This window comes from Vipera ursinii (genome assembly GCF_947247035.1).
Source record: "Vipera ursinii genome assembly, chromosome: Z".
NCBI lineage: Eukaryota > Metazoa > Chordata > Lepidosauria > Squamata > Viperidae > Vipera > Vipera ursinii.
Window position 1 is genome coordinate 125,231,502 of NC_139517.1, and position 26,306 is coordinate 125,257,807.

Here is a 26,306-nt window from a genome sequence, read left to right on the forward strand (position 1 = left end):
TGATATAATTACATCTCATGTTCTATTTAATCAAATCATTAGCATCTATTTTTTACCTATTTTTTTTTACCTTTTTGAGCTGAACTCGCCTCCTGGGTATTTTATGCAATCAGAATAGACCTGGAAGGGATCTTCTAGTCCACAGGTCTGCAACCCGCGGCTCCGGAGTCACATGCGGCTCTTTCAGCCGTCTCCTGCGGCTCCCAGTCCTCTGCCATGTGCAGTCCAAAAAAAAAAGTGGGACTAAAAAAGTTCAACCAATCAATTCAAATATGCAGGGTAGGTGCATATCTCGCCTTGGCTCCACTCTTCAGTCAAACCCTGTTCTGCGCATGTACGCGCATGCGCAAACATTTTTTGCGGCTCCCAGTTTTTCCTTTTGTGAGGGAACCGGTTCCGAGTAGCTCTTTCACTGTTTCAGGTTGCTGACCCCTGCTCTAGTCCAACCCCCTGCTCAGGCAGAAGATCCTATACCATTTCAGACAAATGGCTGTCCAGTCTTTTCTTAAAAACCTCCAGTGATGAAGCACCTACAATGTCTGAAGGCACCTTCTGTTCCACTGGTTGATTGTCCTCCCTGTCAGGAAGTTTCTCCTTAGTTCCAGGTTGCTTCTCTCCTTGATCAGTTTCCAACCATTGTTTCTCGTCCTGCCCTCTGGGGCTTTGGAGAATAGGTTGACCCCCTCCTCCTCATGGCAGCCCCTCAAATACTATCATGTCCGCCCTAGTCCTTCTTTTCACTAGACTAGTCATACCCAATTCCTGCAACTGTTCTTCCTATGTTTTAGTCTCCAGGCCTTTAATCATCTTAGTTGCTCTTCTTTGCACTTTTTTTTTCAAAGTCCTGCGGCTTTCTTGAAAACAATACAGAAATGCTTTGCCTTTGTTTCCCTCCATTTTTTAAAAGCTTCCCAGTCTAGCCTGCAGCCTGGAACCCCCTCGAAATCTCTCACCCCAGTTCTAATCAGACCCTGCATATTTTTTGAGCAAGGTCAGCCTAGTAGTGCGGTCTGGTGAGAGGTCTTGATAGTACATATATTAACTACTAAGGAGACGATATTGCAGCCTCCTCTGGTCACATGATCCTCATTTAATGACCTGCATGGTCCTAACTTAACAACAGCAGCTAAGACTGCCGGAACTGTCATTGCTACCGGTACGTAGTGTAGTCATGTGGGGTTATTTCAACTCATGTCATTTAATGACATAGTTTCCCATCTCAGTATTGTTAAATGAGGACCCCAAGCCAAGACTGTTCTGAAACAGCTTTAAGGCCTGGTCTTCCATAGAGAGATCCTTTGGTCTAGTGATAAGGCACCAGGCTAGAAAGCGGGAGATTGGGAGTTCTAGTTCCGCCTTAGGCACGAAAGCCGGGTACGGGACTTTGGTCCAATCAGCAGGAGAGGGCGAGTTCTAGTCCCGCCTTAGGCATGAAAGCCAGCAGGGTGACTCTGGGCCAATCAGCAGGAGACCGGGAGTTCTACTCCTGCCTTAACCGTGAAAGCCTACTGGGTGACCTTGGGCCAATCACTCTCTCTCTCTCTCAGCCCAGCCCACCTCAAAGGATTGTTGTGGCCAAAAGAGAAGGAAAGAAGGTGTGTTGGGTATGTTTGCCACCCGGAGTTTTTTGTGAACATAATAAAGGCAGGATTCTACTAAATAAGTTAGACATTTCTTCAGATTTTGGATAGCGAAAGAACATGTCTGTGGGTGAAACCAATCAGAGAGCAGGGAATACTTTAGGTTTTCTTCTCTTCCACCTTTACTTCTTAAGACAAGGAAAAAATATGAAAATGACATTCTCCTGTTGTACTCTCAAATGTGTTGCGAACCATTCTTGCTGCGTGCGTTTCTATGCAAATACAGATAGTCCTTGACTTAAAACAGTTCGTTTAGTGACTGTTCTAAGTTATAGAGGCATTGAAAAAAAGTGACTTGTGACCGTTTTTCACACTGGCAACCATGGCAGCATCCCTCTGGTCATGAGATCCAAATTCAGATGCTTGACAACTGGCCCGTATTTATGACGGCCGCAGTTTCCCGGATATCACGTGATCCCCTTTTGCGACTTTCTGACAAGCAAAGTCAATGGGGGGGAAATCCTGATTCACTTAACAGCCATGTGACGTAACTTAGCAACTGCAGTGATTCACTTAACAACGGTGGCAAGAAAGGTCAGAAAATGGGGCAAACCCCACTTGATTTGTGCTTAGATTGTAAGCCGCCCTGAGTCTTTGGGAAGGGCGGGATATAAATGGGATTAAATAAATAACAACTGTCTCGCTTAGCAACAGAAATCAGTGGTGTTCGTAAGTCGAGGACTACCTACACCAGCCTGGGAAATAAGGAAAAGACGTTAACCCCGAGCAGATCCATTAGCTCACATTGAACTGAAGGCTGGAGTCTTTCTCTTGACTCCAGGATTTCTTATAGCAAATAATCGCTTTTTTCCTAGCAACCGGTTCTGTTGGGAGTTATGGGATGTGCCTTTCCTCAGTTTATTCAGAGAAAGCGGGGGGGGGGGGGAATCCCTTCTGCTTGAGAGAAGGCACAGCATGCTCCACCTTTTAATAACACCTTCTTTGTTGGGTTTTTTTTTTAAAAAAAGCATTTTGCTTAGGTGTTATGACTATATTATAGAAATCTGCCAAATACATCTTTAGCAAAACGTTGGAATGCATCTCTCAGATATATGAACAGAGTAATCCTAATCTCTTTGGTAAGTGTAAAAGGAGCTATCTCTGCAGGTTGTTACCTGAAGCAGTGTTTTCCAACCTTAGGAACTTGAAGATGCGTGGACTTCAACTCCCAGAATTCCCCAGCCAGGGAATTGAAGTACACGCATCTTCAAGTTCCTAAGGTTGGGAAACGCTGACCTGAAGTATGCAGATTAATGCCTTGTGGGCCGTGTTATGATTTTGGTAAGTTTCTCTAGACTCTGCAGACTAGAAATCATTCTTTTTTTTTAAAGATAATTCTGTTTTCGCTTTTCTAGCCAATTAGCAATGCTGATTTCATTGTTCCAGTTGAAATTGATGGAACTATACATCAGGTAAGAAGTACTATTTGCATTTTTATATGGGGGTGGCGAATTGCTTTGCACCTGTCTAGAATTTGTTGAGGTTAGCTTGGCAAAGAATGAAGTTTTGGAGTTAATGGGCAGGTTAGAATGAGCGAGTTTTCGGGATGGCAGAGTTTCAACTTGAAAGCCATTTTCAGTTCAAATGGCTGAACTGTGTCAGTAAGATTGTAAAAGGGGTTGCTTAAACCAGTAACAATGATTGGTTCAAAAGGATATTTTGCTGCCTCGTCTTGTTGTCATAATCTTATTCAGATGAGGGTACATAAAACTATGATCAACTCTGAACAGTCGTACATGATTTTAATAAGCGATGATGTTTTGCATTTAATCCTCTCTTTTTCTAAAGGACAGCATTCTTGGTATGTCTTTCCAGGACGGGCTATGACCAGGTTCAAGTAATCCAGGATAGGCTGTGTGCACTCTTAATGGCCTATCCTTGAGTACTTGCACTGGGATGTAGCCACAACGCAATAAAGAAGATGCTTGAAAGTCCAAGTCTACATGTCGTCTTCTTACTTTTCCAAAAAAGACGCCCTGCTGCTAAAGATATATCTCAAGAGTGGAATGGAATGGAACGGAATAGAAAATAGAACAAAAAATAGAATAGAATAGAATAGAATAGAATAGAATAGAATAGAATAGAATAGAATAGAATAGAATAGAATAGAATAGAATAGAATAGAAAATAGAATAGAATAGAAGAATAGAATAGAATAGAATAGAATAGAATAGAATAGAATAGAATAGAAAATAGAATAGAATAATAGAATAGAATAGAATAGAATAGAATAGAATAGAATAGAATAGAATAGAATAGAATACAGTAGAAGAATAGAATAGAATAGAATAGAATAGAATAGAATAGAATAGAATAGAATAGAATAGAATAGAATAGAATAGAATAGAGCTGGAAGGGGCCTTGGAGGTCTTCTAGTCCAGCCCCCTGCTCAAACAGTAGGACCTATACCATCTCAGACAAGTGACTGTCCAGCCTCTTTTTAAAAACTTCCAGTGATGGAGCGAGCGCCCACAAATTCTGGAGGCAAGCTGTTCCACTGGTTAATTGTTCTCAATGTTAGGAAGTTCCTCCTTAATTCCAGGTTGCTTCTCTCCTTCATTAGTTTCCATCCATTGTTTCTCGTCCTGCCCTCTGGTGCTTTGGAGAATAGTTTGACACCCCCCCCCCTCTACTTTGTGGCAGCCCCTCAAATACTGGAATACTTCTATCATGTCACCCCTAGTTCTTCTTTTCTTTAGACTAGCCAAACCCAATTCCTGCAGAGTAGATTACCTCCAATTCAGAAAGTCAGTTAAACACATTCAAAACCAAACTATGTGTTGACACAATACCTATAATGTTTGTCTTCTTCTTTTGTTGTACCTCTACCTTAAGTCAGAACATGTAGTCCTTGACATACAGGTATTTCTTTGGTGACCGTTTGAAGTTATAACAGCATTGTGTATGACCTTTTTCATACTTAATAAGACTGTGGCAGCATCCCCATGGTTACCTGATCAAAATTCAGACACTTCACAACTGATGTGTTTAGGATAGTTGCAGTGTCCCAGGTTCGTGTGATCACCATTTGTAATCTTCCCAACCAGCTTCCAACAAACATTCTCATTGTGGGAAGCTGGATTTGCTAAATGACATAGGATTCAGCTTAAAAAGCTGCTCCCAAAAAAAGTGGGAACAAAATGGGCAAAAGTTACTCAACAACTGCCTTGCCTAACAACAAAAAGTTTGGGCTCCATTGAGATTGTAAGTTGAGGACCTCCTGTATTTATTTCCATATCTAATAATTATGTAAGAGGAATAACATTTCTTGAGTTAGTACGGATACGTTTTATTGCATTAACTATAATTATTTGCTGAAGTATTTTAGCTACAGTGCAATAATTAATAATAATAATAATAATAATAATAATAATAATAATAATAATAATAATAATAATAATAAAGTTGGAAGGGACCTCGGAGGTCATCTAGTCCAACCCCCTGCTCAGGCAGGAAACCCTATACCATTTCGGACAAATAGCTGTCCAGTCTCTTCTTAAAAACTTCCAGTGATGAAGCACCCACAGCTTCTGGAGGCAAGCTGTTCCACTGATTAATTGTTCTAACTGTCAGGAAGCTTCTCCTTAGTTCTAGGTTGCTTCTCTATCAATAGCTATTTAATAGTAAAAGCTATGAAAATCCATTCACAAATCCGGGATTTTTCCATTTTGAAAATGAAACAAAATGAAATAGGAGCTTATTTTCACTTTCAGAACAAAGTCTTCCTCTTTTTGAAGGCTAGAAAAAGAGAGCATTGTGAACCCATTCATTCTTTTTGCAGAGGAATAAAATTTCTTCAAATTAGTATGATAGATTAATAATTTTAAAATTACGTCCTTTTTAAGTTTACACTGTCTTTTCCTGAAGCATCTCGCTGATTTATACAGGACCCACTAGCTAGGTAACGATCCAGCGGGACTTCCCTTCGCCTCTCCTATTTATCGAAATACAAATTAATCCTGCAAGGATGGTGATCTTCAGCTGCTTGCGCACATCCTTCAATCTCAGCGGCTGCCTTTCTTTCTTTACCCTTCAGGTTTATGTGTTAAAACGGCCACACGTGGACAAATTTCTTCAAAGAATGGGAGCCCTCTATGAATGTGTGCTATTCACAGCCAGCCTAGCAAAAGTAAGTTGTGCAATTGGCGTGCCTCTTATTCTCACAATTTTGCTTCATTTCAGGACTTCCAAAGTTGGACACAGCACCCTGTCACTAGGGTTAATTTTGTAATATTGGCCAGGCTGTCCAGCATCCCTGAAGAGAAACGAGCATTTGGTGAACAATAACAATTCAGTTTTTCTTCCTTTACCCAAATCTCCTACAAAGGAAAGTTGGGTCAGTGGTTTTTTGTTGTTTTTTTGGGGGGCGGGCATGTCATATCAAATAAGGAGAAAATAATTATCTTCATCTCCCTCCCACCCCTTTTTTCTTCTGCTTTCTTTATCTGGCAACGTGTACTTTTGTCTGCTAATGTGTGGGTAAGTGTTTCCATGGTAACCGTATCACATATGGGCTCGTCTCATAACTTAGCCTTCCTGGATTGCTCCTGATGCCAATATAGGGAGGCTTTTTTTAGTTACCATGGTTATGTGAGGGTAGAGAGAAAACTAGCTTATTATATAATGTACTATCCTTAAACTGGGACAATTTAAGCAGATCCCGCTGCATGGTTGGCTCGATTTATGGGCAATTAATAGTAGAGTCTTCAAGCAGGTCAAAACGTACACAGCAAACTCCAAAAATAAAAAAATAAAAAATCAACAAGAATGCAAATTCTGCTGACGTTATCTGTGTTTGTGAGCTTGGGATGTTCCTAACCAGGAAAGAAGGGAACCAATACTTCATTGTGCCCTTGAATTAGAAGTCGTAGTGCTTATAGTGAACTCCACCATAAATGTTTAATCTTGTAGCCTGATAGCAGTAAAGTTCAGTCTGCTTTTCTAGAGGATAGAATCATTATTGTGCACGCTTGATAGCAGTGGAGAAATTGGGAAGGTGCGGGTGTCTCTGTATTAACCCGTGGAATAGAATGTTCTCACAAATAAGTTGACAAGTGACCCTTGTTTGCAAGAGAAGCTTCCATGCAAGGCTGCTTCATCAAAATCATTGCTATTCTGGATAAAAAAAATTATAAGCAATGCTATACCTGTGCCCATTTGCAGAATAGATCACCAGCTAGGCGAAGCACCTGTGCAGGCATCAATAGATCACTTTCTGAACAGCTAGAAGAAACTTTGCAGAATGCCTTTTTTTACAAATCTCTTGTCTAGATATGATATCAGTGTGTTCAGTTCACACCAGGAGTGGTGCTGGCAGAGGACCCAGGTTCAAGTATTTCAAGCGGCAACAGAACCCCAAACTTCAGCAGTAAAGCAGCTTTAATACTCTGCCAAAAGTATTGGCTTCCTTTTTCTAGTTCTTCAGAAGGAAGACTAAAAAAATCAAGACAAGTTCATTAGCCTGGTGGTCAAAAAAAATAACCAGGCTTGCAGACGCTTATAACCAATTCAATAATCCTTGGCTCTCAGCAATTGCGTTTTTCAAAAGTATCTAGAAATGACTTCCGTGCTCAAAGAACACTAAATAATTACGATCAAACATTTTATCTAAGAAGGTTTGTGAGATACAGTGAGGTGCCTTATGCAGAAGTTAACTGCTTAGTTGTTTTCTTGTTCTAAAGCAGGGGTCTTCAAACTTGGCCCTTCTATGACTTGTGGACTTCAACTCCCAGGATTCCACAGCCAGCGTGCCTGGCTGAGGAATTCTGGGAGTTGAAGTACACAAGTCATAAAAGGGCCAAGTTGGAAGACACCTGTTCTAAAGCCAGAGTGTGTGGGGCGGGGTGTCTTTCCTTGTCAATTGACAGTTCTGGTGATTAAACACTGAATCTCTTAATACCCATTCCTAGCCGTACCACAAGTTGTTCTTCAGAAAAAAATATTGTGGGAAATTTTCCTAATCCCCTATCTCTTGAAAAACTATAGGCCTGCTTATTCTGTTTAATAATTTACACAGGCAGTCCTTGACTTACAAGTGTTCCAACGACTGTTCATAGTTATAGTGACACTTAAAAAAAAAGTGACTTAGGTAGCATCCCCACTTGATGAAAATTTGGGTGCTTGGCAACCAGCATGTATTTAGGATAGTTGTAATGTTCCGGATTCATCTGATCGCCATTTGCAACTTTCCCAGCTGGCTTCTGACAAAAATAAGGATCAATAGTGAAGAGAAGGTTGATTCTCTTAATGGCCACATGATTCACTTAACAAATGCAATGGTTCACTTAACAGTCGTGGCACAAAAGGTCATAAAATCGGGCATTTAACAACCATTTTGCTTAGCTGCGGAAATTCTGGTCATACGTCAAGGACTACCTGTATCTATATTCTCTTGTCAACAACAGCTGTTAGTAGAAAGTCATTCTTTTACATTTTAAATCTCTTTCATAATCAAATGTGCAGTTTATGGAGCTGGCCCTGCATAATATACCTTAAATCAGGGGGTCCCAACCCTGAGGGTGCGAGATGATATTCCATGGGGTGCAAAAACTTGGGTTTTCAAAATTATAGTGTATATGCACAATTCATTGCCATTATTTTGAACTTTTGTAAGGGGTGTGAGAATATATCAGAAGCGTTCTAGGGTGCGGGGTATAGAAAAGGTTGGGAGCCCTGCCTTAAATATACTATGGATACAGAGATTTTAATGATGTGGCTTCGTGCTAACAGACCACAGTTTTGCTGTTTGCAGTCCTCTGAAACTCTTCATTTTACACTGAATCATAAAAGTCTTCTTAAACAGCCACAAGTTTATGGCAGAAATTGAGATTACTTAATCCTGAATTTATTGGAGTCTCTTTTGGCACTTGGTCCCAGGGAGACCTCTGATCCTAAGCTCGAACCATTTCCACCAGACAAAAAAGGACATTTTAACCCAATGTCTGCAATCATTTTTGATTTCTGGAAGTTTTATAGCACATCCTAGGAAAGCACTTAGCCTCATTGTCATGGTGATTTTATCTTTATTTCTTCTCTTCATTGGGGCTTATTTAATATTTGTATTAAAAATACATTTAGTATTCACAGGGAGAGAAACATTCTCTATTTCTTAACCATAACCCCTTCTCTTTTATAAAAAAAAATATATATACAAAGTATGCAGATCCGGTGGCAGATTTGTTGGATCGTTGGGGTGTGTTTAAGGCGCGACTCTTCCGGGAATCCTGTGTTTTCCACAGAGGAAATTATGTGAAAGATCTTAGCCGGCTTGGGCGAGAATTGAGCAAAGTCATCATTGTAGACAATTCTCCTGCATCTTACATCTTCCATCCTGAAAATGCAGTAAGTAGCTTTGCTCTCAATTTTGTTGTTGTTCAGTTGTTAAGTTGTGTCCAAGTCTTCGCAACCCCACAGACCACAGCATGCCAAGCCACCCTGTTCTCCATTGTCTTCACATTAACCTGTGAAGTGTTAGTACCACTTTATAAGGCCTTGGTAAGGCCACACTTGCGATACTGCATCCAGTTTTGGTCGCCACAATGTAAAAAAGATGTTGAGACTCTAGAAAGAGTGCAGAGAAGAGCAACAAAGATGATTAGAGGATTGGAGGCTAAAACATACAAGGAACAGTTGCTGGAATTGGGTATGTCTAGTTTAATGAAGAGAAGGACGAGGGGGGACATGATAGCAGCCTTCCATTATCTCAGGGGCTGCCCCAAAGAAGAGGCAGTCAAGCTGTTCTCCAAAACACCTGAAGGCAGGACAAGAAGCAACGGATGGAAACTAGTCAAGCAGAGAAGCAACCTGGAACTAAGGAGAAACTTCCTGACAGTTAGAACAATTAATCAGTGGAACAGCTTGCCACCAGAAGTGGTGAATGCTCCAACACTGGAAGTTTTTAAGAGGAGACTGGACAGCCATTTGTCCGAAATGGAATAGGGTTTCCTGCCTGAGCAGGGGGTTGGACTAGATGACCTCCAAGTTCCCTTCCAAGTCTGTGATTCTGTTATTCTATTCTGTCTCCTGGAGTTTCCCCAAATTTGTGTTCCTTGCGTGGATGACGCTAGCTGTCTCATCCTCTGCCGTACCTTCTTCTGCCTTCCATCTTTCCCAGCATCAGGGTCTTCTCCAAGGAGTCCCCACTGAAAGTCCCCTTCCTTTTAATTAACACATTTATTTTTAATTTATCCTTTCCTTTTTAAATTTTGTACACTCTTTTTATATTTTAATATTTTATTTGTACGCGGCACAGAGCCCTTCTGTGACAGAGAGGGGTTGTTTCAGTGTTTAATAAAATGAAGCCTAAAATGCCAAATTATGTATGAGAAAATCTAGTGGGGCTTGGTAGAGTCTCCCACCCTGAAAGAAGCAGCTCTCTAGAAAGGGACAGAAATAAGATAATGATGTTACCTAGTTGGGTAATGAAACCTCTGCAAGCAAACAACCCAACTGAACAAGATTCGTCTATGGTTAAGGCATCAGGTTACAAAGCAGGAGATGTGAGTTCTAGTCCCACCTTAGGCATGAAAGCCAGGTGAACGACTGGGCCAATCACCAGGAGACAATGAGTTCTAGTCCCGCCTTAGGGATGAAAGCCAGCTAGGTAACTTTGGGCCAATCACCAGGAGATGGTGAGTTCTAGTCCCGCCTTAGGGATGAAAGCCAGCTAGGTAACTTTGGGCCAATCACCAGGAGACAATGAGTTCTAGTCCCGCCTTAGGGATGAAAGCCAGCTAGGTAACTTTGGGCCAATCACCAGGAGACGGTGAGTTCTAGTTCCGCCTTAGGCACGAAAGCCAGCTGGTTGATTGTGGGCCAGGCCCTCTCTCTCAGTCCAACCCACCTTTTTAATAATAATAAAGTTGGAAAGGACTTTGGAGGTCATCTAGTTCAACCCCCTGCTCAGGCAGGAAACCCTATACCATTTCAAGCAAATGGCTGTCCAGTCTCCTCTTAAAAACCTCCAGTGTTGGAGCATTCACCACTTCTGGAGGCAGGTTGTTCCACTGATTAATTGTTCTCAATGTCAGGAAATTCCTCCTTAGTTCCAGGTTGCTTCTCTCCTTGATTAGTTTCACAGGGTTGCTGTTGTGATAACACTAGGAGGAGGAAGGTGTACTGGATATGTTTGCCACCTTGAATTATTTGTAAAAATAATAAAGATGGGATAGATATAAATGAATAAAAAACACAAAGCGATCTGCTTGAATAAATGCGAATGGACCCCTTGACTTTGCCTGGAACTTCATGACTGGAGCTACTGTGTGTGAAAGACTTTCTGCTTGCCTTCCTATGCATTTTGTCCTCGACATGCAACCACAACTAAGTCCAGGTTTTCCACCGTTAAACAATCGTTAAGTGAGTTTTACCCCCTTTTTATCACCTTTCCTTGCCACAGGTGTCGAATGAACTACCGCAGTTGTTACATTAGTAGCACGGTTGTTAAGTGAATCTGGCTTTCCTCATTGACTTTGCTTTTCATAAGGTCACAAAAGGGGACCCCGTGACCCCAGGACATTGTAGCTGTCATAAATAGGAGCCAGTTGCCAAGCGTCTGAATTTTGACCACCTAACCACGGGGATGCTGCAACGGTCGTAAGTGCGAAAAACAAGTCGTGAGTCACTTTTTTCAGTGCGGTTGCAACTCCCAACCTTCACTAAACGAATGGCTGTAAGTCCAGGATTCCCCACGCCACGTTCAGATGGGCTTGTATCAGTCAATCGGTCTTTTCCTAAGGAATTCCTTGCAGGTTCAAGGAACCTAGAACTGCAGGATTATTATTTTATGAATAACAATGTTAGATATTGGGGTGGTTTTTTTATTTCTTTCTTTCAGGTGCCTGTTCAGTCCTGGTTTGATGACATGACAGACACAGAATTGTTAGACCTTATTCCTTTCTTCGAAGGACTAAGCCAAGAGGAGGAAGTCTACACCATGCTCCATCAGCTGTGCAGCAGGTAGCCTTTTCAACGCCAGTCCTCGTGGCTTTACCGCAAACCCCCTTGAAGCATCTTACTGAGGCTGCTCTGGATGTTTCTGATCTTCCTCTGCCAGGAAAGACAATCCCGACTCAGCGTTTCTAAATCACGGGGGGTTGACCTAACGCCCTAAGGTGACCAGACTACTTTTTAAAACAAAAATCAAGGAAGAGAACATAAAAGAAATAGAAGCTATTTTGAATGGGACTTTTAACGCATTTCATAAACGGACGCGTTTTACAAATTCTGCTTTTTTTTTCTTAAAACATGCCAAAAAAAAAGAAGAAGGAAAAAAAAAGAAAGCTTGGTGTTATCTTCAAACAGTCAAAGACATCCTCCCTTCCTAACTCATCCTGCTATGCAGAGTGTTTTTCCCACCCCACCCTGCTTCTTAGAGCAGTTGACCTGTCTCTGAACTTAATTTCTTCCAGGATGAAGTGCCTTTTTGAATGTTGTTTTAAGATTTTAAAAAAAAAATATCACTTTTTGTATAAGGGGTATTTCCAAAATCTTTTAGTCTTGTATTGTTTAAATGCTTGAAGAAGAAGAAAAAAAAAGAGTTGGGAGACTTTTTATAGAGCAACATATAAACTATGGAATCAAAGGAGAAATTTGGGGAAGCTTGTGGATTCCGCTCTCCTAGTTAACTGTCCTTTTTAAACAAAAAAAAAAAACAACCCAATGGCTATATTTTGTACCACATTTGAAGCTGCGTACCAATCGGTAGAAGTAAATGGGATAATATCCAGAGTGGAGATACAGCTCCCTTACTGATTTGGATAAGGTTTTGCACTTAGATTAGGGCATTTCTGCATTATTATTATTTTTTTAAAAAAAAAAATTATGGCATTCGGCAAAATGGAATGGGGGAAATGCCCATCTCTTGCCAGTCCTTCTTCCCTTCAAGAAGAATCTTTGATTGTGTTTGCTAACGCGCAACTGCCTGGTGTTTCTGATGTCAGGGATGAAACAGAGAGAAAGCATAGAAGACAACGAGTGTATTTATTAAGTGTGAGATATTTATAGTGAGCCGTTTCAAACGATGGGCTAAAGTCCCGGGGGGGGCGGAGGGGGGAAGGAAGTTTTTTTCCCATAATCCTCCTTCCTTTCAATGGCCTTTGTGCGAGACCACTTCCCTTTATTATTATTTTTTTAAAGTTGTGCCCTGTGTTTTGTTTGTTTCCCCTCTTGACTGCTGCTACGGAAGGCTCACCAAATGGAACTTTTAACTTTGGCTGTTATACTGTTCCTTGCCGCTGTGCCTGTGCTACTGGAATTTCAAAAGACCTTTACGTACTTAAGTTTCTGGCCAGATGTAGTCACGTGTTAAATCAGTTAATTATTATTATTATTTAATTTGGGGTTGCCATCAGAGCTTCCACGGTGGAATTTTTTCCCCCCCTTCATGCTTCTCCCATTTTAAAAAAAAAAGAAAGAAAAGTTAAATAGGGATGTTTTGTTCTATGCTTTAATTCTACGATGGAACATTTGATGTTGATTTTTCTTAGCCACTTTCTAACCTGAGCTAGGGTTTGGTGCATGGAGATCCTTAGAACTGGACGTTCATTTGGGGAAAATTGGGTTGTCTTGAGTGAAAAGCCTTTAGTATTTTTATTTGGCATGTGCTTATTCCTTAGTATAGAACAGACACGTCAAACACAAGGCCCGGGGGCCGGATCCGGCCCGCGAAGTGGTTTCATGTGGCCCGCGAAGCCATCCTGGAAACAGTGAGGGAACGGCCCCCACTGCCTTGGCCCTGGCCCAGAGACCCTCCTCCTGCCAGAGACCCTCAGATCTGTCCCACTCCTGCCCAGGCCCCCATAGGCACCCTTGATGCCAGCCATGTAGAGCTGGCCACGCCCACCCAGTAGGCCATACGCACTCCAGCCACGCCCACCCAGCAGGCCACGCCCACCCAGGCCACACCCACCCGCCCCCCTGAGGGCAACCGCAATGCTGATGCGGCCCTCAGTGAAATTGAGTTTGACACCCCTGCTCTAGAACAAGGTTTGATTTTCTCCAAAAACCATAAACCTGTTAAGTACATTGGACCGAGAGAAACCACAATTACAGCACACCCATTTATATATTTTATTTTATTTTTTGTTTTCTTGGTCAAGATTGTGAAATCATTCTCTGTTCTTTAGATGTATGCTTTTTTTGCTTTTTTTAATCCTTGGAGGGAAACATTGCGATAAACATCAAGGATGTTGGTCTTCCATACAAATATGTTTTTCTCTCTTTTGTGGACCTCTTGAATCCAAAAGAGGGTGCACGTCAGTCCTATTTTTCCATCCTCCTTGTATATTCACTTTTATTCTTTTTTTTTTAACACCAACTGAAGTCCTTTGAAATGCTCAAATTAGCCATAGTGGACAAGAACTGTCTTCAAAAAAAATTTGGTGCTTATCCCAGTTTTTTTTTTAAAAAAAAAAAACAAAACCTCAGAGGCTAAAATTGCAGGTTCTTGCTCCTTGCCTTTGCCCAATTTTAGTTGAATTTGTTAAAAGGGTCAAAAAAAAAAGAAAAAGAGAAAATCCGTTAACAAGCAGATGGGCCCGTTGATTCGGTGTGAACATTCAGGCCAATATCCCTAGGCAGAAAACGGGATCAGAGGCACAGTAAAACAAAAAGCCAAAAATTAGGCTTGCGACTCCCTCAAAGGGACTTTTAATCAGTGCTTGGCAAGCTCTAACCAGTATTGTATAAGCAGGATAGTCCTATATGAACCCCCAAAGAATTGCCTTTGCACATATCTTCATCTGGCTGATTGAAGGTCCTTCTTTTAATCGTACCTTTTGTCCGCCAAGAATCTGATTTATAGAGAATAATAACCTCTGGAGTGTCTGGTGATTTTATTTGCCTTTTCTTTCCTTCTTTCTTTTGTTTGAAGTTTTATTTGAATGCTGGTTACGTCCATGAAACTTAACTTTAGTCACATCTTTAATTTGGACTTTTGACTTGAAAAATAGTGAAGCATTTATACTGCCAAAGCGTGTTCTCTAAGCAGTGTTTTGTTTTTGTTTTTCCACTGTGCGTTCTGGCTTTCTGAGCCACGAATGCAGACTGCAGGGAAAGGAATTCAGGTTGTAAGGGGGGGCAAATACGATGGGAACGGTTGAAGTTAAGTTGAAGAAAAATGGCAGTGTTTTTTTCTGGCTTGTCTTGAATCTTTTGATCTTCCCAACAACCAGTTTCCATCCTATCTTGCCCTTTCTAATACGATGTGTGTCTTTGACAGTTTTACGCGATCTTTTTTGTGCATAACGCAGGCCATTTTGTTTGATGTTCACTTTTTTATATCCCTCTATCCGGTTGCCTTAAATGTCTTCGAATGAATGTTGATGACGAAAAAGTGTTTTGTATCGTGGTGGGAATCCCACATCCAGCAGGCAATAGAACTTCTGGTGGGGGGGTCCCAATTCCGATAAATTCTGGGATGAGGAAATGGATCGTTTTTGGGGTTTTTTTTGGAAAATCATGGTTACAACAGTTTTCCTGGCTTGAACACAATTTCAGGAAGTTACTTGTGGAAGTCTGAAGAAAATCTGTTTTAAAATTTAGGCATTACTTCTGTTTGTGCGGGATTTTCTGAGACAGTACATTTTGGGGAATTATCTTATGAAGCATCTTAACAGCCATATTCAAGGTTCTTAAGAATTCCTCAGAACCGTTTCCTGATCCGTGATCTGTCGCATGTATGGAGAAGAAAATCAGCTATTGTCCACTTCAGTAAGCCAGGGCTTTTCAACCTTTTCACCCATTGTACCACTTTTAGGATAGGGCAACATCCGAGTACCACCAGTCGCCTAGCAAGGGGTCAAAAACTTGATGACCAAAAAAGGAAAAAAGTGATGAAGTAGAGATAGTCCTCGACTTACAACAGTTCACTTAGTGACTGTTCAAAGTTACAATGGCACTGAAAAAAGTTCCCCCCAAGCTACAGCCGAGCAAGACACCTGCCCGCCCGCCTGGTGGCGCTCTTCCTCCTGTCCGAGGTTTTCATTGTTGTGGGCATTTCTGTTGAGGATTGGCAGCGGGGCTGGGTGTGTGTGTGTGTTTGGTTTTTATTTTCCCCCCCATCTGCTGGGTGGTTGCAGCAGGTTTTGGTCACTTCACATGACCCTGGGACACTGTGACCGTCATAAATATGAATCAGTTGCCAAGCATCTGAATGTAAATAACAAGACCCTGGAGATGCTGCAACATTCCAGCTGATCGGCGCTTCTTCTGGGCTCAGCGGAAGCGCCGGGATCAGCGCTGAGCTCCAGCTGGAGCCTGGCCCTGATCCCGGCGCTTCCGCTGAGCCCTGACAGCCCTGCAGCTCCAGCCGTCTCTCACTCAGGCTTGTGCGGTGCTGCCACCGGTTCAGCTCATTCCCCTCCCCCGCTACCACTTTTCTAGGATGGCCGCATACCACCAGGCAGGTGCCAATGTACCACAGGTGGTACCTGTACCACTGGTTGAAAAGCCCTGTAGTAAGCCATTCAACTTCCAATCAGTTATATCCAAACAGTTTTAACACAAGGCAGAGGATACCTTGTATGCAATGTGCAATCCTGCATTGCTGTAAACTAGAATTCTGTTGACATCTGCACAATTTTCAGAAACACACTGACCAGCTGCATTTGCCCTGGGTTGAACGCACCATGTTGGCTTCTTGTAGAAAGGTTAGCCAAGATGGTGCTCCTGATTGGAAGGGAATGAGTCAATGACATCTACCACGTTCTTCAGTGTAGCTGAATGGTGGCATTTTGAATATCTGAATGCAAGAAGCCCAGGGAGCAGATGGGGGCGAAGTCAAAAAAGCCGATAGTGCAAGTGGAAAAGAGGGCGGGGCTTCAGCCCTTACGGTTGCAGCCATCTTTAATCCACGAACCCTGTTCCAGAGCCCTGAATTCTAGCTTCTGCTTGACTTGATTTTTTTTGTTAAAAAAACTATTATTACTCATCCCGTGAAATGAAATTTAACAGAATCATGGCCGTCAATAAAATATTTCTGAAAATCCTGCCCCCCCCCCGTGGATATGTGACTTTGCATATTCAGCTGCAAGTTTGATTTGCTTTTAATGCTCACAAGTGAATATGCCAAGCCAAAACTTTGCAGTGATGTGTACATATTTCAATCTTGTATCATTACTTGTTTTGAAGTCTTGCCTCTTGAGAAGTTCTGTTGTCAGTTGTATGTTGGGAGATTTTTTTTGTCGGTGTGTGTGTGTGTGTTTGTGGGGTGATTTAGAAACGGTCATGATGCAATACCAGCACTTGAAGTTCCTAGAGTATAAAATTCCCTACCCCTACCCCCAGTGCTTTTTTTGTAAAAGAAAAAGGTGCCGGAACTCACACATGTCATACAACCCGCCTTGCCTACCCTACAAGGTTCCATCCAAAAAAGGTGCCGGAACTCCGTTCTGAGCGTTCTATGACAAAAAAAGCCCTGCCTACCCACCACCCCCTTTTCTTCCCTTCATTTCTCTTCCCTCCAGTTTTCTTTGCACTCATAAGCAGCCTATGGATTCATTGGGTAGCAAGAGAGAATTGTGTCCGCTCAGTCTTTCCTCTTGCTTGAAAAAAATTACTCAGGTCTTTCCACAGTGAGTAACTTACACAGCGGTTGAAAGAAGAAATGAGAGGCCTGACACTGCTTCTTTTCTGAACACTGTCAGCTCTGCAGAATTGTTACTTCCATTATGTATTTCATTGTACTTAGTGTAATTCACTAACCTTCTAATTTTGATCTCAAGTTGGGAAGCAGAATACCAATAAATATCCACAATCCACAACTGGAAAGGGGGGGGGGGAGGGAGGGAAACAATCAAGAAAATAAGGCATGGTCCCTTCTTGCTCAACTTTTTGTACTGTAACTTAAAAAAAATACAGCAAGGAAAGCTTTTAATTGCCAAATCACTCCACCTCAAGAGTTGTTAATTTGTGGTGTGTGCAGTCTCTAGTCCTGGCATCATTGATGAACTAGAATGAAAATGTGCAAAATCCGATCTCAAAAACCCTGGAAATATCAGTGTAAAAAAAGTCTGTAGTCTATATATATATATATATTTTCCAAAATTAAAAAAATGCTATATAGATCTGTTTTTAAAAAATAATAAAACCAAACCGCACAGTCGTATTGTAAATCGAATGTTTTTGCCTCTGATTTAAAGGTGCTGCAACAATTACTTTGGGAAAGCAAATTGGGATTGAAAAAAATGGCTTGAAATCCTATCAGCTACCTATGCAAAATAAATAAAAGCTGTCTATTTTTTTTCCTATTTTATTTCTGGGAAATATGAAAAGATCATCAGCAATGGTTGAACCGTTTGTTAATCTAATAAAGGAACTGTTTACACACTTCCCTGCGTTGAACAATGCCACAGTTCTTGAAATAAACAGATTTAACCATGGGTGGATTTGGGGAAGGAAGCAAAGCATTGATAAAAAGGGTTAATGGGAGTGGGGGGTATTGAGGTTTTTTTACTGTGGAAAATTAAAAGATTTTTTTAAAATAGAATTTGGACAGTTGTGCATGGGGGCACAGAAAGGAAACATGCAATTTTGAAGAAAAAAAACCCAACAATTTCCTCTTTAAAAGAGGAAAACAGTTTACCACTGATTACAGATCAGAGTTTCTCCAAACTGGGCCACTTCCTAATGTGTGGAACTTCAATTCCCAGAATTCTCTGCAAAGGGACATAGGCTGAAGAATTGTGGGAGATAAAATCTGCCTGCGTCCAGAAAGCACTTAGGCTGTTTTAAATTCTGCCACATGTTTCCTGAACAACTTGGCACCCAGAAGTAGACCAAGTCAGCAGTTACTGATTTTTAGACAATGTTAATCATTATCCCCTAAAAGGACAACAATTTTGTCCAAAATGTCCCTTATTTAAGCAAAACAGTGTCTTAACAAAAGATCTGTTGGAGTAGCGCCCTTTGAATGAGTGCTTAGATTAATTTAGGATGTGTTAAGTAGCGTTCTAAAAAAGTCAGCTTTCCAAAGGGATTGTGAATAAAAACATTGAAAACAAAAAGACATACAGTATATTCTTAATTTGCATGGAATTTTTCATTCAAATATGATTTCATCCTGTAAAAGGATCCTCTAAAATTTGCATCCACCAGAGAATGAGCATTGCAATGAAATGGACCTATGTCTGTCTGTCTGTCTGTCTGTCTGTCTGTCTGTCTATCTATCTATCTATCTATCTATCTATCTATCTATCTATCTATCTATCTATCTATCTATCTATCTATCTATCTATCTAATCAATCCAGAAAACTATATCCCAATATGTTAATTTAGAGCAGGAGTCTCCAAACTTGACAACTTTAAGACTTGTGGACTTCAATTCCCAGGATTCCTCAGCCAGCAATGCTGGCTGGGGAATTCTGGGAGTTGAAGTCCACAAGTGGATTCTTGAGATCACTAAAATGCTCACTATTGTACACATTTTTGAGGCCACAAGATGGCAGAGTCGAGCAAGTAATTTTTGACCAGGAAATGCAACATCAGTGAGTTAAAACAGAATGAATCCCACTGGATCAGCACTCGTCTTAAGTCCATTTTCCAGCCATTGCTAAGCCTATTATATGATGACCTCCCTGCACATATATCACCGTGTAGAGTCTACAGTTTTCTAGCGAAGTATTTGCCTTTAACCTACTCTTTCTGCAACCTCTGATTTTGGAAGCACTAATAACAGAGAAGAATACCAGGAAATAGCAAAGCTTGCCCTGGCACATAATTTCAAATTTTAACAGAAATGTAATTAATGCCTATTCTACCATGCAATGTTTCAAAGACAGCCTGGCGTTGGGACTTTTTCCTGTTTTTTGCACTGTATTCCCTGTATCAGTGAGATGGGCTTGCATATAAATTTAATAATAAAATCAAAAAATATTTTTATTGCAATATATTCTGCCTGCAACATTTTGGTGGCTTCCTGTACAAATATTTTCATGTACTACTTTTAGTCTTGGAGTGGCCTTGGGTATTTAATAGAATCAGGTAAAAGAAATAGGTGGCACTGAGAGACAGAATCATGGCTGGAAGGGACCCTGGAGGTCTTCTAGTCCAACCCCCTACAATAGGCCAGACTCCTTATAGCTCCAAATTCAGTTCGATTTTAATTCCATTTTACAACTAGTCCTTGACTTACAATCATTTGATTAGTGACCATTTAAAGTTACATCAATTAAAAAACATGACTGTTTTTCACACAACTGTTGCAGCATCCCCACGGTCATGTGATCAAAATTCAGATGTTGGCAACTGTCTCATATTTATGACGGTTTCAATGTCCCAGGGTCACGTGATCCACTCTTGTGACCTTCTGACAAGCAGAGCCAATGGGGAGAGAGCCAGATTCACTTAACAACTATGTTACAAATTTAACAACTGCAGTGATTTACTTAACCACAAGAAAATCGTTAAATGGGACCAAACTCCCTTAACAACTATCTTGCTTAGCAATTGAAATTTTGGGTTGTCATATGTCAAAGACGACCTGTAATTACGTTCACTTTTAAGGATCAAGACAGCACCCGATCTCAGAATGTATGCCTTTATAAGGTTTATAACGTCTTTATACTACAAGATCTGATTGTAGAATATGCAACCCATACAACTATCAAAAACTGGCAAGGCTTGTTAAATTGGTTGAACATCAGAACTTTATTTTATTTTTAATCTCATTGATTATGTCAAGTCAACTTGCTGTGACAACTCTCTTAAGATTTGATCAGCCCCAAAGTTGGTCTTTCAGGTGCTCCAGCAGTTCCCCCAATGCCACTATGATTGGGTTATCTTCCTCGCTCTTCACCATCTTCCATTTCTTTCCACCTTTTCCATAATTACAGACTTCTCCAGAAAACTGGCACTTTACATAACATGTCCAAACCACTGGTCATAAGTTCCTTTGGATGAGAAAATCTGAATCGATTTATTCTGTCGATCTACTTGTTTGTTTTCTTGGCCGTCCATGGTATTCCCAAGAGTCTTCTCCAACATCTGAGTCTAAAAAGTCTTTCCATCGTACTTCTTCAAAGACCAAAGTTTACTTCCGTTGAGTGTTGCAGGGGGAAACCACTGCAACAGATCTCTGGACAATCTTTTGGATTGTTTAAGGATGTTTCAGATGCTGGTTAGGGAATTCAGAGAGTCAGGTTTGAGAAACGCTGCTCTGGAGAGAGAATATGTTTGTACCTACCCAATTTATGTTTAATCCCATCTGATTCATCAGCTGGATTAGAATATTGTGTCAGCTGTACCGCTCAAGCCTAGGAACTGAAGTTGACTTACCGTATTTTCCGGCGTATAAGACGACTTTTTAACCCATGAAAATCATCTCAAAAGTCAGGGGTCGTCTTATACCCGGGTCGTCTTATATGCCAGAAAATACGGTAAACTCATTCTCAAAATAATAGAAAAGGCTTTCTTTAATTATCTCTTTTTATCCCAGTATTTGCAGCTCGAATAGTTTGCTAGCTGCCCTCTTTTCAGCTAGTTGTAGGGCTGGTTCACTCCTGAGCATAATTCTTTTGTTAAATGCCATGTTTCCTTTCCCACCCTATTTGTAAATACATATACCAGGAAGCAGTTCTCCAACCAAATCTGTAGCAAAAACCTGGCATGATTTTTGTAAAAGTTCCTGCCAAGGTTTTTTTTTTCCCTCCTTCTTCTCTTTCCACCCTCCATTGATTTGTAAATATTTCCTGTACAGATTTTAATAAGCCACCACCCCAGAAGGACAAACAGGTAAATCTGCAATTCTAGCCTACTGGAACAATTCCAAGGTTTATAATGATGTGCATTGTCCTTAATTGTGAGAGAGCTGGCCACAACCAGCATCATACAATAAAAGATTAGCTCTGGCATGAGAATCCATTTTACCTTTAACCTTCTCCAGATGCCAATCGTGGGCTGAATGAAGAATGGAAACAGATGTGAAGTAATTACAATAGCGCTTAGACTCATATACTGCTTCACAGTGCTTTGCAGCCCTCTTTGAGGGGTTTACAGAATCAGCCTGTTGTCCCATAACAATCCTTATTTTACCGACCTTGGATGGATAGAAGGCTGAGTCAACCTTGAGCCGGTCAAGATCAAACTGCTGGCAATGGGCAGAGTCAGCCCGCAATACTGCTTTCTCACCAATGCGACACCACGAATCTCAACCTGAGAGATTTTTCAATAGGGTTATGCAGATAGTCCTCGACTTACGACTCAACTGAGTCCAAAATTTCTGTTGCTAAGCAAGACATTTGTTAAGTGAGTTTTGCTCTCTTCATGATCTTTCTTGCCACAGTTGTTGAGAGAATCACTGAAGTTGTTAATTTAGCAACACGGTTGTTAAGTGAATCTGGTTTTCCTTTTGACTTCGCTGGTCAGGAGTTCGCAAAAAGCGATCACATAAGCTCAAGACACGGCTGGCTCGGGAATTCTGGGAGTTGAAGTCCACAAGTCATAAAAGAGCCAAGGTTGCCTACCCCTAGCTTAGGCCTAGGCCGCTTTATGACTTGTGGACTTCAACTCCCAGAATTCCTGAGCTAGCCACGCGAAGGGGAAAGAGGTTTCCAAGCTGAGCCATGCTGGCTCAGGAATTCTGGGAGTTGAAGTCCATGAGTCATAAAAGAGCCAAGGTTGCCTAACCCTGGCCTAGACGTATCCAATTCCTGCAACCGGTCTTCATAGCTTCCAGTCTTCTAATTATCTTTGTGGGTGGTCTGTCAGAAATTTGAATGGTCGCTAAGCGACCGATTGAAAGTTGAGGACTACCTGAACTTCTGCACATGACACCAAGATATGAACAGGAGAGCAACTGTGACAGGTGCCCTCACCTATCTGGAAGACCTCAAGTTGGGGTAAAAGTTGATAGGTAATTTTAAGCAAGGGCTGTGTGCTTCTCTTCATGCATGATCAGGCAATGTGGGTCCACTCAGGAGCCCTTGAATGAAACAAGGTCATCTATTGAAATGTCTAAGAAGGACATTTTCTCTGCCATAGCTGGAAGAGCATCTTCACCAAGATCCAGATGGCTCCCACCTTGATCACACTTAAGAAGTTTTTGAAAACCTGGTGGTTCCCTCAAGGTCAGGGATATAATTGGGTCCTGAGCTCCTGTTTTTTATAGACAGACATCCACGCATGCGCTGAGAGCCACCTTGGTGTAAGTGGCTAGGCGTCAGGATAAAAACTGGGAGTCAGTGAGTTCTAGTCCTGCCTTAGGCGTGGAAGCCAGCTGGGTAATTTTAGGCCAATCACCAGGAGATGATGAGTTTTAGTGATGTATTTAAGCCTGAAAGCCAGCTGGGTGATTTTGGGCCCTGTCACCAGGAGATGGAGAATTCTAGCCACGCTTTAGGCACGGAAGACTGCTGGGTGACCTTGGGCCAGTCACTTCCTCTCGGCCCCAGGATGGAAGCAATGCCAAGCCCCTCCTGAAAAACCTTGCCCAGAAAACTGCAAGGGCTTCTGCAGTCTCCGAGATCTAGAATCATAGCCTGCCCAGAATGGATTTTCAGACAGGCAGCATATAAAGGTAATAAATCAGGGGTGTCAAACTCAATTTCATTGAGGGCCGCATCAGCATTGCGGTTGCCCGCGGGGGGACAGGGGTGGTGGCCAGGGTGGGCGTGGCCTACTGGGTGGGCGTGGCTAGAGTGCGTATGGCCTACTGGGTGGGCGTGGCCAGCTCTACATCGTTGGCATCAAGGGTGCCTATGGGGGCCTGGGCAGGAGTGGGACAGATCTGAGGGTCTCTGGCAGAAGGAGGGTCTCTGGGCCAGGGCCAAGGCAGTGGGGGCCGTTCCCTCACTGTTTCCAGGATGGCTTCGCAGGCCACATGAAACCACTTCGCGGGCCGGATCCAGCCCCCGGGCCTTGTGTTTGACACGTCTGTAATAAATAAACAAACTGGGGAAAAAATAAATAAAATTTTAAAAACCGCTTTCCTGTTTTATGCCTTTTCAATATTGTAAGCCACCCAGGTCCTTATTGGAGCTGGCTGGGTGGATTCTAAATCTTATACATAAATAAAATTGAGAAATATTGTCTTTTTCCCACCAGTAGGCTGATAGAGATAGAAGAGATGGGGGGGGGGAAGGAGTGAAAAAGGGAAGGGGAAGAAAGGGGGAAGGGAGATCAGTTTGAATATCTTGCCCAACTCTAAAACCCCAAACCTTAAATTAGACCCTTGAAATATCCTTCAAGATGCTAAATTATAATGTGTCAGCAGCCAGGAGTTGAAGACCTCCATGCAGAGAATTATATTTGGGGAAGGAGAGAGAGATGGGGAGGGAGAGAAGGAGAGAGAGAGAATAATAGAGAGAGAGTTTGTGTGTGTTCTGGAAAATAGCAACAATTCTGACGAAAGCGCTGAACTAGAAAGCATTAGGCTGTGAGTTCCAGTCTTGCCAAGACTTTGAGCCGATCACCAGGAGACGGTGAGTTCTAGTCCTGCCTTTGGCATGAAACCAATCATCCAGCTGGGTTCCTTGGGGCCACTTACTGTTCTCTTAAGAATGATCCACTTAGTGACCACAGCCAAAAAAAGTTGTAAAATCAGGCCAGTCACATAACTGACCTGTTTCACAACCATCACAATTATGACGGGCAGGCTCCATTGCAGTTGTAAGTCATGAACTATCTATAATTCTCCTCTCTGCCCCATAGGAAATAATACACAACTTGATTTCCAATATCTCTCCTGCACAGTATTGTCATGGAGAAAATCTATCTATCCCTCTCTTTCTTTCCATCCATCCATCCATCCATCCATCCATTATCTATCTATCTATCATCTATCTATCTATCTATCTATCTATCTATCTATCTATCTATCTATCTATCTATCTATCTATCTACCTACCTACCTACCTACCTACCTATCTATCTATCTATCTATCTATCTATCTATCTATCTATCTATCTATCTATCTATCTATCTATCTATCTATCTATCTACCTATCCATCCATCTATCTACCTACCTACCTACCTACTTACCTACCTATCTATGAAAATAGAAAATCTATCCATGGGGTGAAATAATCAAGGAGAGAAGCAACCCGGAATTAAGGAGAAACTTCCTAGCAGTGAGAACTATTAACCAGCGGAACAACTCGCCTCCAGAAATTGTAGGTGCTCCATCACTGGAGATTTTTAAGAAAGACTGGACAGGCACCTATCTGAAAGGGTATAGGATCTCCTGCTCAGGTAAGGGGTTGGACTAGAAGACCTCCAAGGTCCCTTCCAGCTCTATTCTGATTAAGTAGGAGTCGTAAATGATTTGATGGCATACGATCAATCAATCACTCAATCAATCCTACATTGAAATGTCAACAGGATCACTTTTTCCAATCTGATCTCCATCCTTCACTTCTTACAATCTGGTGTATAGGCCAGGTGTGTTAACAGAAAATTTCATGCCTCCGGTGTCTGTTTGATGTTGGAGGCATCTGTGCATCACAGATAAATATTTTTCTCTGTTACAACCATTGACAGGAAGAAATACAGGTAGTCCTCGACTTACGACCACAATTGGACCCCACATTTATGTCACTAAGTGAGAAATTACTTAAGTGAGTTTTGTCCCACTTCACAACTTCTATTGCCACACTTGTTAAGTGAATCACTGCAGTTCATACGTGTTCTGTACCAGCCTGCTACCGGCCCTGCAGAAAAGGCAGGGACAACCCCTTTACAACCGGCAAGAGGCTGGAATTAACGCCTGCCAAATTTATAGCTACAAAAACAAACAAGACACGAACCAAGAAACAGGAGCTTTAAGAAACATGAACCATCCGAGCGGTTGCCTTCAGCAAACCAGCCCTCCCACACATTCCCCTTATATAGAGTTCAGGGCGTGGCTTCTCTCTGCCTCCTTCCGAGGAGCCCCATTGCCTTCCTCTGTTTACTCCTAATTGACTGCCTCCTGCGTCGGGCGTCCTTGAACAGGGCCAGCTGTGGGTCATCTTCATCCACGCTGTCAGGCTCACACAGCTGGGTCTCCGTGGTGACCAAGTGGGAGGGGCCTGCCTGAGGGCTCTCATCAGCAAGATCTTCAACACCCCCCTCCTCCTCTGAGTCGTCCGACCCAACTGCCGAACCCACAGGCTGACCCTGAATCACAACAATACGTTAGTGATATATAAGTGAATTCAGCTCCCCCATTGCCTTTGCTTGTCAGAAGGTCACAAAAGAGATCACATGACTCAAGAACACTGCAACCGTCATAAATACGAATCAGTTGTCAAACAGCTGAATGTGAATCACATGACCATGGTGATACTGCAATGGTTGAAAAGTGTGAAAAATGGTCATAAGTCACTTTTTTCTATGCTATTGTAACTTCAAACGGTCAGTAAACATACAACCTGTATGTTGTTTTTCCTGAAAATTGGTATTGTAGATACAGTACACTTTTTTTTGGAATTTTTGCCTTACTCCCATCAAGGAAAATAGGAGAGGGTTGGAATATTAGATGGGTTTATTGCCTTAAGTTGTTTCTAAAAATTAAAAAGGCGGGATATAAATGAAAAAAATAACTTAAAAAGGTAAAAATACACCATTTAAACATACACATGTGTACCCTCACCACATGAAAAATATTTTGAACTTGCCAAGTCCTAGATCAGGGGTGTCCAGCAAGCGTAACTTTAAGATTTGTGGACTTCAACTCCCAGAATTCTCCAG

The 26,306-nt window shown here is 41.8% G+C and overlaps 1 protein-coding gene and 1 long non-coding RNA gene across 4 annotated transcripts in view; both read left to right on the forward strand.

Annotated features, from left to right (window-relative positions):
• The window catches only part of CTDSPL (CTD small phosphatase like), an 80,653-nt gene extending 67,163 nt beyond the window's left edge, over positions 1–13,490 (forward strand). Inside the window, exons 5-9 of one of the 3 annotated variants that reach the window (XR_014494173.1) lie at positions 2,996–3,052; positions 5,677–5,769; positions 8,796–8,981; positions 11,125–11,234; positions 11,476–11,591. Coding sequence is in view for 2 of the 3 variants with exons in the window: in XM_083377022.1 (XP_083233148.1) it covers positions 2,996–3,052; positions 5,677–5,769; positions 8,796–8,981; positions 11,476–11,601 (462 nt within the window). In the remaining variant the exon portion in view is untranslated. Of the gene's footprint in view, positions 1–2,995; positions 3,053–5,676; positions 5,770–8,795; positions 8,982–11,124 lie in introns of all 3 variants that reach the window. The other 2 variants (XM_083377023.1, XM_083377022.1) reach the window with 2 other exon arrangements.
• LOC310648912 overlaps positions 1–16,998 on the forward strand; it is a 468,719-nt gene extending 451,721 nt beyond the window's left edge. Inside the window, exon 2 of the long non-coding RNA XR_014494176.1 lies at positions 16,353–16,998. This is a non-coding gene — a long non-coding RNA (uncharacterized lncRNA). The remainder of the gene's footprint in view (positions 1–16,352) is intronic.
• Positions 16,999–26,306: the final 9,308 nt, after the last annotated feature.